The sequence below is a fragment of the Cygnus olor genome, chromosome 2 (assembly GCF_009769625.2).
Source record: "Cygnus olor isolate bCygOlo1 chromosome 2, bCygOlo1.pri.v2, whole genome shotgun sequence".
Taxonomy (NCBI): Eukaryota; Metazoa; Chordata; class Aves; order Anseriformes; family Anatidae; genus Cygnus; species Cygnus olor.
In genome coordinates this window covers 160224998-160238460 of record NC_049170.1, presented here as the reverse complement: position 1 = coordinate 160238460, position 13463 = coordinate 160224998, and the positions used below count along the sequence as shown (strand labels likewise).

At 63.5% G+C, this 13463-nt stretch overlaps 1 protein-coding gene across 9 annotated transcripts in view; it reads left to right on the top strand.

Annotated features, from left to right (window-relative positions):
- MROH1 (maestro heat like repeat family member 1) overlaps positions 1-13463 on the top strand; it is a 48460-nt gene that overhangs the window by 31941 nt on the left and 3056 nt on the right. For all 9 annotated transcript variants that reach the window (XM_040547518.1, XM_040547514.1, XM_040547516.1 and 6 more), the window contains 7 exons: positions 5880-6017; positions 7737-7851; positions 9716-9862; positions 11578-11766; positions 12404-12556; positions 12683-12817; positions 13070-13172. In XM_040547518.1, the coding sequence (XP_040403452.1) occupies positions 5880-6017; positions 7737-7851; positions 9716-9862; positions 11578-11766; positions 12404-12556; positions 12683-12817; positions 13070-13172 (980 nt within the window). The remainder of the gene's footprint in view (positions 1-5879; positions 6018-7736; positions 7852-9715; positions 9863-11577; positions 11767-12403; positions 12557-12682; positions 12818-13069; positions 13173-13463) is intronic.

Below are 13463 nucleotides of genomic sequence, written 5' to 3'. Positions count from 1 at the left end.
AGCAGAGATAAGCTAGACCCTTCGGCTTCAGATTGCGCCGTGCAGGACAGAGCCACGCAACGTGCCCGCGGGCTGGGTGTCTGCCCGCTGGTGCTGTGCTCTGCAGTGCAGCCACCCTGCCCCAGTGCGTGGGGTCTGGGCCGAGCTCCCCAGGCTTGGCAAACGCCTTCATGTGGCCGCATTGAGCGCCGAGCTCAGAGCGGCGGGCGCTGCGCTGCTCTCCGCGGACAGCAGCTGCTCTGTGCTGCGGGGACAGGCAGGGCGTGCTCAGCGGCTGTTTGGAAAAAAAAAAAAAAAGTGGTGCTGTAAAAATGACAAACCCAGGTGAGAATCACTGCAGCTGTGAGTAATCTGCTGGAGCCAGACTGTCGGGTGCAAACACCAAAGGGTGCCTGTTGGTTTGGAGCAGCGCGTGCTGGCGGATGCACGCAGCCCCGTGCACCCGTCCTCTTCGGAAGGGGGAGCCCAGAGGACGTCTGCAGGGGAGGCTTGGCCCTGCCTGCAGAGGAAGAGGCGGACGTGGCACCCCTCTGCCAGATCCGAGTCCCGTGCCAGCCATTGATCCATGTCGCTGCTGAGCACCGTCAGTTCCTGCTCGTTTCCCGCAGTGCCTTGGCACCAGGAGAGGTGCGAAGTCGTGAAGGCAGAGCCAGCACAGGGCTGCGGGGCTCTCCCCCCCGGGCTGCAGCATGTCCCTGTCCACAGGCAGGAGGCTGGCTGGACAGGATGGCCCCGTGGGTCCCTTCCAACTGGGGATGTTCGGTGGTTCTGTGGCTCACCCGTGGGGCTGCCAGGCTCCTGGGTGCGGGGGCAGCGCGAGCCCCATCCTGCTGGGGCAGAGGGTGAAGTGCCGGCTCGCCAGCCTCTGCCTGCGCCCTGCCCGGCTCAGTCGTGGTGCTCCTGCCATGCTGAGCAGTGCCGACGCTGCTCTGCTCTCCTGTGCCTCTGGGCTGCCGGGGCTGTGCCGGAGCGAGGAGCAGGGCTCGTCTCTGCAGCCCGTGGAGCTGGCATGGATGCGAGTGCGATGCTCGCGCCGCACACGGCCGCTCCCCTGGCGGGGCCTCGTGCAGTGGCTCTGGGGCTGGGCCAGGCACTCGCCCCGGCACTCACCCTGTGTCCCTCCGTGCCGGCTGCCGCCGGGGCTGGTGCCCAAGGCAGCACCGGTGCCCTTAGAATTCGGCCCTGCCTCCGACAGCTCATGTGCCGTGGCAGCCCTGGCGTCGTGGCCCTGGGTGCCCTCATCCTGCTGCAAAGGGTCCGGCTGACGAGTGTTGCTTGCGTTTGCTTTAAAGCACATTAAATCTGTGGAGATGCTGGGGTGAAGCCCGTGACCGAGGCAGCAGCAGCAGGAGGTGCTGCAGCCTGGCCAGGCCTGCCATGCCTGCGAGGCCCTTGGTCGGCTCGGTGTCTGAAGGCTCCCCTGCGGGCGGAGGCTGTGCCCTGGTTTTCAGGCTTGGTTTTCTTGCAGGATATTATTAGCCTTGGGGAAAAAAATAAAGCCTGGAGGAGCGCACAGAGACACCAAACACAGTGGCGGGGAGTTAAAAGGGCTCTGGCATCACTCGCCAGTTCATTTGTCAAGTCCCAACGGCGAAGAGCTGCCGCTTCCTCGCCCCGGGCGCGGCGGCGTGGGCTGTGCTGAGCAATACCCTCCGTCTGCTGGGCACGCGGTGGCGGCCCCGGTTCCATCGCGGAAAGCTCCTGCTCGCTCAGAGGGGGACTTTTCCAGCCCGGAGATGTGATGAGTGGAAACAGGTTGTTATGCTGGATGGCAGGGCTGCTATCTGATTAGCATTTTATTTAGACCACATGTTAGAACAGAATTAAATGAACCTGATGTGTCGGAGGAGCGGGCTGGAGCACGGCTTGCCCCGCCGCCGTTCCCGTGCCCGTGGTGCTGGCAGCTCCCTGCACCCGTGGCACTCGGCCTGTCCCCTCGGGGCGTTTCTGCGGGGGGCTTCACGCAGAGCCCCGGACCCGGAGCGGACACCCCTGCTTCCTCTGTGGCTTTGGGTTGTGCGTCCAGAACTGTCTGTTCTCATCGCGCTCTTCCCCGTTAACGACTCCTGGAAAAGAGGCACGGGCAGATCCCAGCCAGACCCCGCACCAGAGCCGCGAGCAGGACTTAAGGAAACTTGAAGCAACTGGTTGCCTCCCAGGGAAGGAGGCGTAGGAGCCAGGAACTGCTGCTCTTCCTCCAGAAGTGTCTGGACGACAAGCAGCACTCGGGACGCAGACCAGGACACGCTGAACTATTGCCGTGGCTGCTCCTCCATCGTTTGGGCTGGGCGAGCCTGCGTGCCCCCCAGCCATGGCTTCGGTTCCTGTCTACGTGCACTCCACTGATCCCGAGAGCGAGCCTTTGGGGTGCAGGAGCCCCTGGATCCTGCAGTGAGAAAAGCTGATGTGCTGGCAAGGAAGCGGGAGGGAGTCAGCGGCTCCCGGGTACCCGTGTCGCAGGCAGCACCGGCACGGGAAAGGGAGAGCCCCCATTGTGTCCCTGCAGCCCGCGGGGAGGCAGCCTCCTTCCTCCTCCCCTCCTCTTCCTCCCCCATCTCACCACCGGGCGGGGCAGCCAGCTTGGTCCAGGGCTTGCTGGGCGAAGCGGGGAGGCCGGTGCTGCGGGGAGGCTGGTGCTGCGGGGGTGTCCTGGCCGCTGCCATCGCCAGGGCTCGTCTGAGCGTGGGCGTCCTGGTGACGCTCGCTCTGCTCCATCAGCGCCCTGCCACCACGCTGCTGGCACACGGTGTCTGTCCTCAGGAAGGAAAACGGCCCTCGCTGCAGCTCCCCGGACGGGGCTGGCATAGCTGTGCCCGTGCTGGGTTTCCTGGTGCTGTTTCTCAAGTCTCAGGTGCTGCTGCAGAGCAGCGCTGCCCTGGCTGCCCCCTGTTCCCCAGGGGTATTGCCGGGGGGCAGGAGGGCGCTGGCAGCTGCGGGCCCCTTCCAGAAGTGGCTGGGGCCGGGGGCAGGGGCCAGCAGGCTGCTCTCGGGGCCGCGCGGCTGCTGCGTGGGTGCAGGCAGGTAGCTGGGGCCGCGTGTCCATGAAGTCATTGCTGATGGATGGAGGGGGAAGAGGCTTTGTCCAACGCGCAGAAAAAACGCCGAGATGTGAAATTCCAGCCTCGTCCCAGGAGCTGGTTACAATATCAAAGCAATTTCCTGTCCGCGTTTTGAGTTCAGAGTCTCCATGATACTTAAATGCCAAAGAGAGATGGTAAAGGTGAATATGATAGCTTGGCAGGAAAAGGAGTTTGGAAGACACAGGCTTTTGTTGGAAAGGAAGGAAGTGTCTATAGGACACTGTGGAAAAAGCAAAGCTTGCGAGCGAGCGCTCGGGCCGTCTGTCCCGCAGGAGCCGCCTCGCGCCGCGGTGGCTCGCTGGCCCCGGGCTCCCAGCCCCCGGTGCCGTGAGGCCGAGCCAGGAGCTCGTGGGGAGGCTCGAGGCGAGCGGGGGCTTGGCTGGGTGATGGCCCCCGAGAGCCAGCGCCGGGCTGGGGCCGTGCCCTCGCCTCTCGGACCTCATCCGTAGCCACAGAGCTGGTGGGAAGGTCCCCAGCCCTCGCTGGGCTCTGTCTTCTGCCAGAGGCTTTCTTGCTGCTGTTTTCTTGTGCTGCAAGAAAAATCCCACCCTGGCTTTCTTGGGCTAAGCTACAGCTTCACCTGTGCGCATGCGAAGCGCTGAGGCTTGTGCAGGTTTCCTGCTGTGCAGAAACGTGAGCGGTCCCCACGGTGCCCTGCCGGCTGCTGCAGGAGGGTGGTGGTCCTCGTCCCACAGCTGGAGGCGAGGCTCTGGGGTGGGGCGATGCCGACAGCGAGGACAAGGGCCCAGGAGTGGGCTGGGGGCGTACCAGGGCCTGCTGGTGTAGCCTGCTGGATAAGGCTGTGAAGATCGGGTCGGTCTTGTCAGCAGGATGGGAGGCTGGTTGGGGCCAGGGGTGCTGGATGCTGGTAGTGCTCGGGGAAGGTTCCTGCCTGCCCTGGGGGCACTGAGAGCATGGGGCTGGGCGGAGGTGTGGGCACGGATCTGCTGAACACCAACACAGGTTGTCACCGCAGCCTGTGCAGCCTCTGCAGGGCCGTGCTGCTCCGATCGTTGGGGGGGTGGTGGTCTGTGGGGGGTGGTGGTGGTCCTTGGCACCAGCCGTGGTGGTGGTCCATGGCTGGTGGTCCTCAGCCGCTGGCTGAGCAGCAAGGCGCTCAGCTGGAGGAGCTGCCAGGAGTCAGGGTCTCCTGCTCCAAGCGTGTCAGGGTACGTCAGGAGACCTTCCCTCTGCACCAGCTCCTGTACGACGCAGCAGCCAGGGTTTTATTCCAGGCTGCTGGGGGGGCTCTTTGGGATCAGAGGCTGCCACCTCGCTCCGAGGAAGGACCTCGCTGGAGGCCCGTGCAGGTCGCTTTGGGGTTTCAGCTGCAGCAGGGAGGCGCCGCAGCCAGCTCGCAGGCGGCAGCAGGTCGGGCTGGCTCTGCCTGAACACGGCTGAAAGCCCCTGAGGTCCGTGTAGCTGGGCTCCCGGGCACTGAAAGCAGGGCTCCTCTGTGTACCGGCAGGTTGGTGTGGACAGATGGCGGGGGATACTCCAGCCTAAGGTTTTATTTAATTAGTAGTTAATTCCTGGTTGTCCAGGAGCCTTCGTGGTGCAGGGATGCTCAGAGCTCGCGGAAGGACTCTCCTCCAGGCAGGGCTTTGCACAAGAGCTGAGCGAGCTGGCTCAGTAAGCGATGGTGGTCCTGCTTTTCCATTTCCATCGCTGACGGATCCAGCTGGATGTTCCTCCATGAGTGCCTGTCCGTGGGCTCTCCCGGATGGGTCCTGTGGTGCAGACATCAGGCTTGGGCATCGCCTGCGCCACTGTGCAGGGCTGTGAGGGCAGCGTGGGGCCAGGCAGCTTCTGCTGGGGTTCGTGGCGGGTGCTGGGTGGCTGCGGATGGAGAGGTCCTCGTGCTTTGAGCACTGGAAGTGCCTGTGTCGAGGAGCAAAGCAACCCTGCTCTGTGCTCCTGCTTGTCTCCTTTCCTGCTCTTGGTGCGTTGTCGTGGGCAGATGCTCGGCTTTAGCCCTTGGTGATGCTCTGCTCGGCGAATGCATCCTCGAGGCACTTGTCCCCGGGGAACCCCAGACCTGGCTGCAAGGGAGGGTGCGGACAAATGCAGCACAGAGCCACCAAACGCTCCAGGTCTGGCTGTGGTGGGGTGTGTTTTCCATGCATGTGGTGGGTGAGCGCTTATTTTCCATCATTATTCTCAACTTCGGACACAGGAGAGCAGAGATCGCATGTCCCGCGTTAAGGAAGGCCGGGGTGTCCTGCCGCAGAGCCCTGGGGTGCCCGTGCCCTGCAGCCCTGTCCCTACACGTCCCTGTCCCCCGTCACCGCAGCCCAGCCCACTCCTTCCAGAAGCCAAACTAGCAGGCGCCCAAGTCGTAAGCCGAAAGACCTTTGTGTTGAGACACCCTTCCTAAATCATGTTTTCTTCGTGTGTGTGGTAAATACATTCCTCTTGCTCATATTGAAGGCTAAGATTTATCCATTACTTATATTTGTTTTGTTTTGACAGGATAATGTATGGTTCCCATATGTTGCTCTGTGCTCACAGCAAAATAATCCCTACCTATAAAATATTAATGCAAAAAAACCCTCCTTAAAGTAGTTCTGGACTTCTTTACTTTTCAGCCTATTGTCTTGGATCACTTTAATGGCAAATGTCACGGTGCAAATGGAAGTAGCAGTGAGTTATGGGTTTGTCTCGCTCCAGCTGAAGCTCGCTCAGTCCTCGGGTGCCTCCGCACCAGCCCCTGTCCCGGCGCTGCCGCGTGCCGGGCTCGCCCCTTGGGCCGCGGGCGGCTCGTGCCGCGGCGTGACGGCGCGGTGCTTCTCTCCCCAGCTGCGCCGTGGAGACGCTGAAGGTGATGCTGGCCCGGGGCGGCAGCGAGGCGGTCACCAGGGCTGTGGGCAGTGCCGGCGGCTGGGACCTGATGGCGAGTCCAGAGAGGCACCACGACGGCATCGCCGTGCTGGCCGGGTGAGACGCGCCGCTCCCGCTGCTTCTCCTCCGGCACCGGTGGTGGCGTGGCCGCGGGGACCGGGTGTGCTGCGTCCCGGGGCAGCTGCGATGCTTCGCAGCCCTTGCAGGGTCCCGAGGGGTTCCCGGGGGTCAGGGTGGGACCGCCGGTGGGGTGGCCGGGCCCAGGCCCCGTGCGCTGGAAGCAGCCCGGGCAGGGGGTGACTCACTGTCGGCCTCTGTCTCGCCCGACGCCTGGAGGTCAAAGCGGGGGAAAGTGCTCGTTACTGGTGTGGTCGGCCCCGGGACTCGCTGCTGGGGGGGTGGGAGCGTGGACGGGCGCCAAGGGCTGAGCAGCGGTGCCGGGAACGCGGTCAGGCTGGATGCAGCCGATGGCTCAGCTCCCTTTGGGCTGCGCATCCCACGAGTTCTGCTGCCACGTGCCTGCCACCCCGTACTGCCTGGTGCTCATTGCCCCGGCTCGCCAGGAGGAGGCCGGGGCTGTGCAGCAGCGTCTCGGGCTCATCAGCAAAACCTCTGCTGGTCTCGGCTGCTTTGATGAGCTTGTCGAGGCTGTGCCCTTCTAACGAAGGTGTGACAGATACTGAACGGTCTTGGGTGGATTTTTTTTCTTTTTATTTTGCTGCTGCTGAAATGCCCACGCCGTTCACCAGGTGCTGCAGCAGCACCCAGCCCCTGCAGACGGCTGGCTGCAGGCTGGACATCCCCTGCCTGCCCTCCCTGTGGCTGCTGCGCGGCCCCGTGCCGAGGGCAGTGGGGCCGTGCTGGCACAGGAGCGCCCGCAGGGACGGCCCCGGCCCCGGTCCCGATCGGCCTGGTTCAGCTCGGGACTCCGCTGTCCCTCCACCCAGCGCAGTTAATAGCTCTTGGACGGCTGAGGAGGAGACGACCGGTTTGGGATTTTCCAGCATTCACAAAAATGCTTTACTGAGCCTCCTGAACGCTTGTGTGTCTCATCCCAAACAAAACCCGTCCCTCCTGGCCAAGCTCTGCTGGAGCAGCCGCTGCGGCCGCGGTGCCCGACCCAACGGGGGCTTGGAGCTGGGTGCCCCCTGTGGCTCGTCCCCAGGCCAGCCGGTGGCAGGAGGGAGGTGGTGGTGGCAGGCTGTGCTGTGCCTGTCCGAGCAAAGCGTGGGCTGAACCGCGGGCAAGAGATGCTTCGCTGCCCGGTGCGGGACGGGTTAACGTGTTAGTTACCTCGTGAGCAGCCCCGCAGGGGTGGGACGGAGCAGGGATGGGTGCAGGGCCGGGTTTCAGTGGGGGCAGCGTGGGTCACCCTGCCAGCAGCCCCTGGGCACGGACGTGAGGATGTGAAGATGGTCCCCGCTTGTGCGGTGCTGCTGGGGCGAGGGGAGCTGCCCGCAGGGCTCGGAGCTGCCCTGGGCTTTGGCTGCCCGTCCTGCTGGCCCCGCAGGAGCTGTTAGCAGAGGCACGTGGTGGCTGCCCGGCTGTTGACACCCCATGGTGCGGGGCTCGGTGCCAGCGCTTCACCGCGCTCTGCTCGTGGGTCCCTGGGTCTACGGGCACAGGAACCTGCTCTGAGCACCCCGCGGTTCCTGGCCACCGATGACCCCGGTGCTATAGATCTGGGGGGCTGGTTTGCTCCCAGCGCTGAGTTCCCTTCCTCTCGCTGCTGAGTTTTGCACCGTTGTTTGCGCGGGCTGAGCCCGTCCCCGCAGAGCGTCCCGGTGTGGGTGACACGGCCCCTTCTGTCTGCAGCGCCATGGCACGCCACGCCGGGCCCAGGCTGCCCCTGATTGTGAAGAACCTCGTCCCGACGCTGAGCAGCGTGTTCGACAGCCAGAGGATCACCACCACGGCCTTCTTTGCCGAGGTGAGGAGGGGAGGTGGCTGCTCCTGTCTGTCCCTCCGTGCCCGGCTCCGGTCAGGAGGCAGCGGGGACGAGGGTTGCCCTGCAGCGGGGCCGTGCCTCCGCTCGCGGCACGGCGCAGCCGCGAGCTGTCCTCCTCGGCTTCCCGACCCTCTGGCAGAGGGGATGGCAGAGAAGAGCGTGCAGGAGTCCAACTCTTAACGCATCACTGCAGTGAGCCAGCAAGCCATAACTCCCTCCTTACGTACCACCTTAAGGAATGAGGTGACTCAAGTCCTTTCCTCTGGCGCAGGGCAGCGCGGCCAGCAGACGGTAACACTAGCTGCGCGTACATACCACCTTAAAGCCCTGGGCCACTCGAGGAGTGTTTGTTACATAAAGGAGCACCTTATGCCAACAATGCAGAACTATATCCCTGCTTATAAACCACCTTTTAAATTCTCAGCTGCTTAAGCAGCCTGGGATTAAGGCACTGTTTTTATTTTCTGTTTGGCTGGGGGAGCTGACGGCCCTGCTCTTGGATCCCGTCCCAGAATCTGCTTTAGTTTTGGAGTGTGGTTGGCTCTCTGCATCCTTAAAGGGTTTAAAATAGCAGTTTTGCCTCACCATGGAGCTGGAGGGGAAGGAAGCAAATGCCTGTGTCTCCCTCTCTCAAAACTGATGAGGTGAGAGCTCAGTCCCTTTTCTCGCAGCCGTGCCAGTGACGGAGATGACAGAGTGGAAGCGAGGAGGGGAACGGCCACGGGGCTGTGGCAGTGGGGACCCGCGGCACCAGGCAGCGCAGGGCCAGCACGCTGCAGCCGCTGTGCCTTCAGCCCTCTGTGCCTTCAGCCTCTCCGCAGGCGCTGGGCAGAGGTGCGGAGCGCTGCCCTGGGATGCCCTGGGTTAAGGGGCTGGATAAGGGGCTCCGTGCCAGCCCCGAGGGCAGCTCTGGGGTGCTGGCAGCCCCTCGCTTGCAGCCACCAGCTCCCCCACGTCCGGCTGCGGGTGCTGCGCCTGGGGTCCCCGGGGCTCCCAGCATCTCCCCGCAGGTTGCTGAAGCCCTGCACCAGGCCGGAGCAGCCCCCGGGAGCCCATGCTAAAGGCAGCGTGGCCGCCTCGCAGGTCGTTAACCCCGGCGTGCCCCTCCTGTGCTGGGCTGGCGCCGACCCTGCCGCTGCAGGCAATTAACAGCCTCCCCAATTAATGGCCTCCCCAGTTAACGGCCTCCCCGGCTCGCTGGGGACGAGCCCCGTGCTGTTCCGCGGAGCCCGTCCATGTCCACGCATGGCTCTCCCTGCAGCCCCAGGGATGGGGTCAGGGGGAGAGCAGCCCCATCGGCTCCATCCAGCCGGGGGTCCTGAATCACCCCCCAGCTCCATGCCTCCGAGCACTCCCGGGGCTTGGCACGGCTCGCCAGGAGCTCTGGTGCTGGGGACGCTCCCGGCGCTGTGCTGCTCGGCTGCTGCGCAGCCTGGCGGGACGTGCTTCAGCCCTCGGGCCCTGCAGGGAGCCCGAGCTCTTCCCCGCTGCCCTCAGCTCACCCCGGAGGTGGTCTTGCACCTCGGTCCTGCTCCGGGGGGACGCAGTTGTGTCCCTTCTGACTGTCCTGCGTCATCCATCCCTGGGGTTCCTTGACTTACGTGTTACAAATCACTGCAGGTTCCCCAAATCTGAGCACCTGTGTAGGGGCGTGAGGGCTGCCCCAGATGTACGTCTGGATGACCTGAGCATAGAGTTAGGGTCTGAGAGAACTGGGGACAAACCAAGTCTGCCTTGGGCTCTTTCCCAGAGTAATGGAATAAGAGCACCTGAATGAGAGGCATCAGCTCCCTTGTGGTTTGAGGGGTTACTGTCCTGTCACTGCTGATGCTCTCTCCTGCTTCAGCTCCTTAATAGCAACGTGGTGAATGACCTGATGCTGCTGGAGACCGTGATGGATAACATGACGGGGAGGCAGAAGGACCCCTGCATGCTGGTGCGGATGCTGGCTCTCCGGGGGCTGGGCAACATCTCCTCGGGGTCACCAGAAAAGGTGAGAGCAAACTCCGTGGCACGCTGTCTGAGAGCCCTTTTGGGGCAGGCTCCCAGCTGCTCTGAGAGATGTCTGTAAAAGCCTGGTTTGGAGGAGAGTGTGGCAGCCGTGGGGGGACCGGCTGGCCCGAGCAGGGGTCGTGCTGTGGGGCCGCCCCCAGCAGCAGCAGCAGCATCACGCCTGCGGGAGACGTGTCGGCCCGTTGCCCTTTCTGCTTCCTGCTGCTCTGGTGTCTTTACCAGCTGATAAATGGATCCTTAAATACAGTTATCTCCTGTCCCGACGGTGGGATTCAGGCAGGCCAGAATTAGTTTTCCAGATCTCCGAAGTGCTGTGGTCGGGGCAGCTCATGCCGGAGGCGCATCCGCTGGAGTGCAGGGGTGGGATACTCCGTGTCCACTGCCTTTTGCTGGGGACCTGCAGTCACGGCTCTGTCCCATGAGGTTCCAGGTTCAACCCTGTCTGGGGCGTGGCTGCTCGACCCCGTTCCTGCCCGGCAGACGTGGGATTGCTGCAGTGCGTCCTGCACCGGGCTGCCCACGCTCTGCCTACCTGGTCCCAACAGCAGCAGCGTGGGGCTTGGTGGGCGTCTGCTCCGTGCTGTGCCAAACTCTGGGAAGGGGTCGTGGGCGGGCCAGCCCTGGACAGACAAATACACCACTGTGAGCTGCCACTAAAATATAGGCAGCTGCTAAAAATACCGTTCTGCTGGCGTAGCCTGGGCAGAGCTGCTGATAGCGCCCGATGCTCTGCTCTGCGTGAGCCGCAGCGCTGCTGTGGGCAGCAGCTGGGGAAGCAGGAAGCCAGCAGCGCTGTGAGGAAGAGGAGGGCTGCAGTGAGCCTCATACAACGCGGGCAGGAGCAGTGATAATCTGTTGCTGGCTTCCCTGCTGCATCCAGCAGGAGCAGAGCTCAGTGCGTCTGGGTTTCCCACGTGCCAGGGCCTGGGAGAGCTGCCCCCGTGTCACTAGGGTAGTGCCTCCCGAATCTGCAATCAGCTGGGAGCAGGGTGGCTGCGTTTAACGTTAGTGCTGCAGTTGCTCCTTCCCTTACCTGCTAGGGCGACCTGGAGCAATGCCGACCTGGCGTGGCCGGTGGGCTCAGGGGACGGCAGTCCCTTCCCGCACGTCCCCGTGGCGCAGGGTCGCGATGCGATGTTCGTTCCCAGCCGTGTTCCGTGAGCTGCACTGGACAGCGCAGCCTGATTTGCAAAGCCGAGCGCTCAGAATTAAGCAATGGCAGACTTGATGTGGCTTGTGCAAACTTAATTTCCCCCTTTGCTGCTTGTGCACCGGCTCTAATTACGCAGCGAAATGCTGCGCCGATCGCTCCAGCGGGAGGAGAAGCGGTGCCTGCGGTGAGCAGTTGCCGCGTGCAGTGACTGGCCTGTGCCGAAGATGCATTGCGCTCAGCAGCTGTAATTTAATTTAATTCCAGCTCCTTCTCTCTGGAAGCAAGGGTGAGGCAGGAGCTCGCTGCGGGGCACTGCTCAGTGATCAGGTCACTGACTTCTGGGAACGCTGCGTTTGGCTCATCCTGCTTTAAGAAATGACCCTGAGTTAGCGGGCCGGGTCCCCTGCCTGGTGCTGGTGCCATGGCACAACCTAGGCATGACAGAGCCCGTCCTGGCCCCTGGGGATGGCCAAGCAGGGCCGGGTCCCTGCCAGGCGAGCACTCCTGCCATAGCGAGCACTCCTCTCCTGTTGCCCTTGCAGGTCCGGAAGCACGGGGCCAAGCTGCTGGCGTCCATGGTCAACGGCATGGACGACAAAGACGACCCCCACAACCTGGTTGCGCTCGAGGCCATGTCCAGTCTCTCCAAGCTCCTGGATCACTTGGAGGAGAGAGACATCCAGTCCATGCTCCTCCACATCGCCATCAGGATCCGACCCTTCTTCGACAGCGTAAGGGAGCTTGGGGGACAGAGCTTGTGCCTTTGTCATGTCTAAAACAGCTTGTCCGATGAGCCAGGGCCTGCTTGACAGATGGGTTCCATCCCCAGTGGGCAGCAGGGTCCAGGCTGTGCTCCGTGGGTGCTGGGGGACAGGGAGGGGGCCAGGTCTCTGCAGGCATCTGTCCCGCAATGTTCCGCTGCTCTCAGTGGTCTCTGTGCGTCCCCCAAACCCCTCCAGCATCACTGCCAGCTCCGCCACGGCACGGAGCAAGCCGAGTGCAGGATCCTGCCCCCTGCTGCTCCGGTGCCACCCTCGGGGAGCACCCCAGCCCCTGCAGCACCACGCTCTGGCTGCAGAGGCTCCAGTGGCTCTCCCCAGCCTGAGCAAAACCGCAGCCAGGCGTTACCCAGCCCCTCTCCCAGCTGTGCACCCCCCCAGGCAGGCAGAGCTGGACGTGGCACGGAGACCCCCATCCCTGAGTGGGCTCAGTGCCCCCCGGGTGTCCCCTGCTGTGGGGCTCCGGTGCAGGCAGTGGTTGGAATTGGGGATGTAGGGGATGGGGGCTGTGCTGTTGGGGAGTCAGAGGGAAGGGGTGAATTCACACCCCAATGGAGTTCCCTGAGCCCTGCTCGTCCCCTGCCTGCAGGAGCAGCCCGGCCTCCGCCAGTCGTCCATCGTGCTCTTCGGCAACCTGACCAAGTTCAGCGAAGACGACTGCGAGGCTTTCTTCGAGCAGATCCTGAACGGGCTGGTAACGCTGCTGCTGCACCTCCAGGACCCCAAGCCTGAGGTTGTCAAGGTGAGTGCCTCGCTGCCCACCAGCGGGCACCAGGGAGCCCCTCCAGCGTGGGGTACCAGCCTGGGAAGGTCACGAGGCGCTGAGCCCCCCGGAACACGCTGCAGCCTCCCCCTCTCTGTGCCGCAGGCCTGCAAGTTTGCTCTGCGCATGTGCGGCCCCAACATGGGCTGCGAGGGGCTCTGCGACATGTTCCTGAACCACCTGCGGGAGGACAGGAGCCTGCACTACGGGGAGTTCATGAACAACGTCTGCAAGCACCTGGTGAGCGCAGCCAGAGCCCGCGGTGCCGGTGCTGGTGCTGCCCATGGGGCTCGTGCTGGGGCTGCCGAGTGGGATCCTCGGGGTCCTGCCCAGTGCCCCTGTGTCCTTACGGGGACATTCCCCCTCCCAGCCCAGTGTCCTGGGTGATGCTCAGCCTACCCAGCACCTCTGGGCTTCCAGGAGATGGTGCCAGTGCTGCCAGCAGCCGGCCTCGTGCCCTGCGTGACTCCTCTCCTGCCGCTTCTCCCCCAGATGCAGAGCTACCCGGAGATGCTGAATCGCCTGATTTTAACCAACCTGTTCTATTTCAAGAGCAACTGGGTGGACATCAGAGCAGCTGCGCCTATGTTCATTGGTAAGTCCTGCTCCCAAGCCTCTTGGGTGCAGTGTGGGTCTCCTCTTCCTAAAGGCTGGACGTGGCCGTTGGGGGTGTCCTGGGGAGGCGTTTGGTGCCTGCTCCGCAGGGTGTGCAGCATCTGCCGTGAAAGCCCGTGGCCAGGGCATACTGTGGGTTGGGTGAGCACACACCGGAGGCAGCTCCTGAGCAGACCCTGTCCTGCAGCAGCAGTGGCCTGCCTGAGGGCTGCACAGACCTTTGCTGGACCTAGACCAGCTCATCCCATCATTGTAAAGATTTCCAGACTCA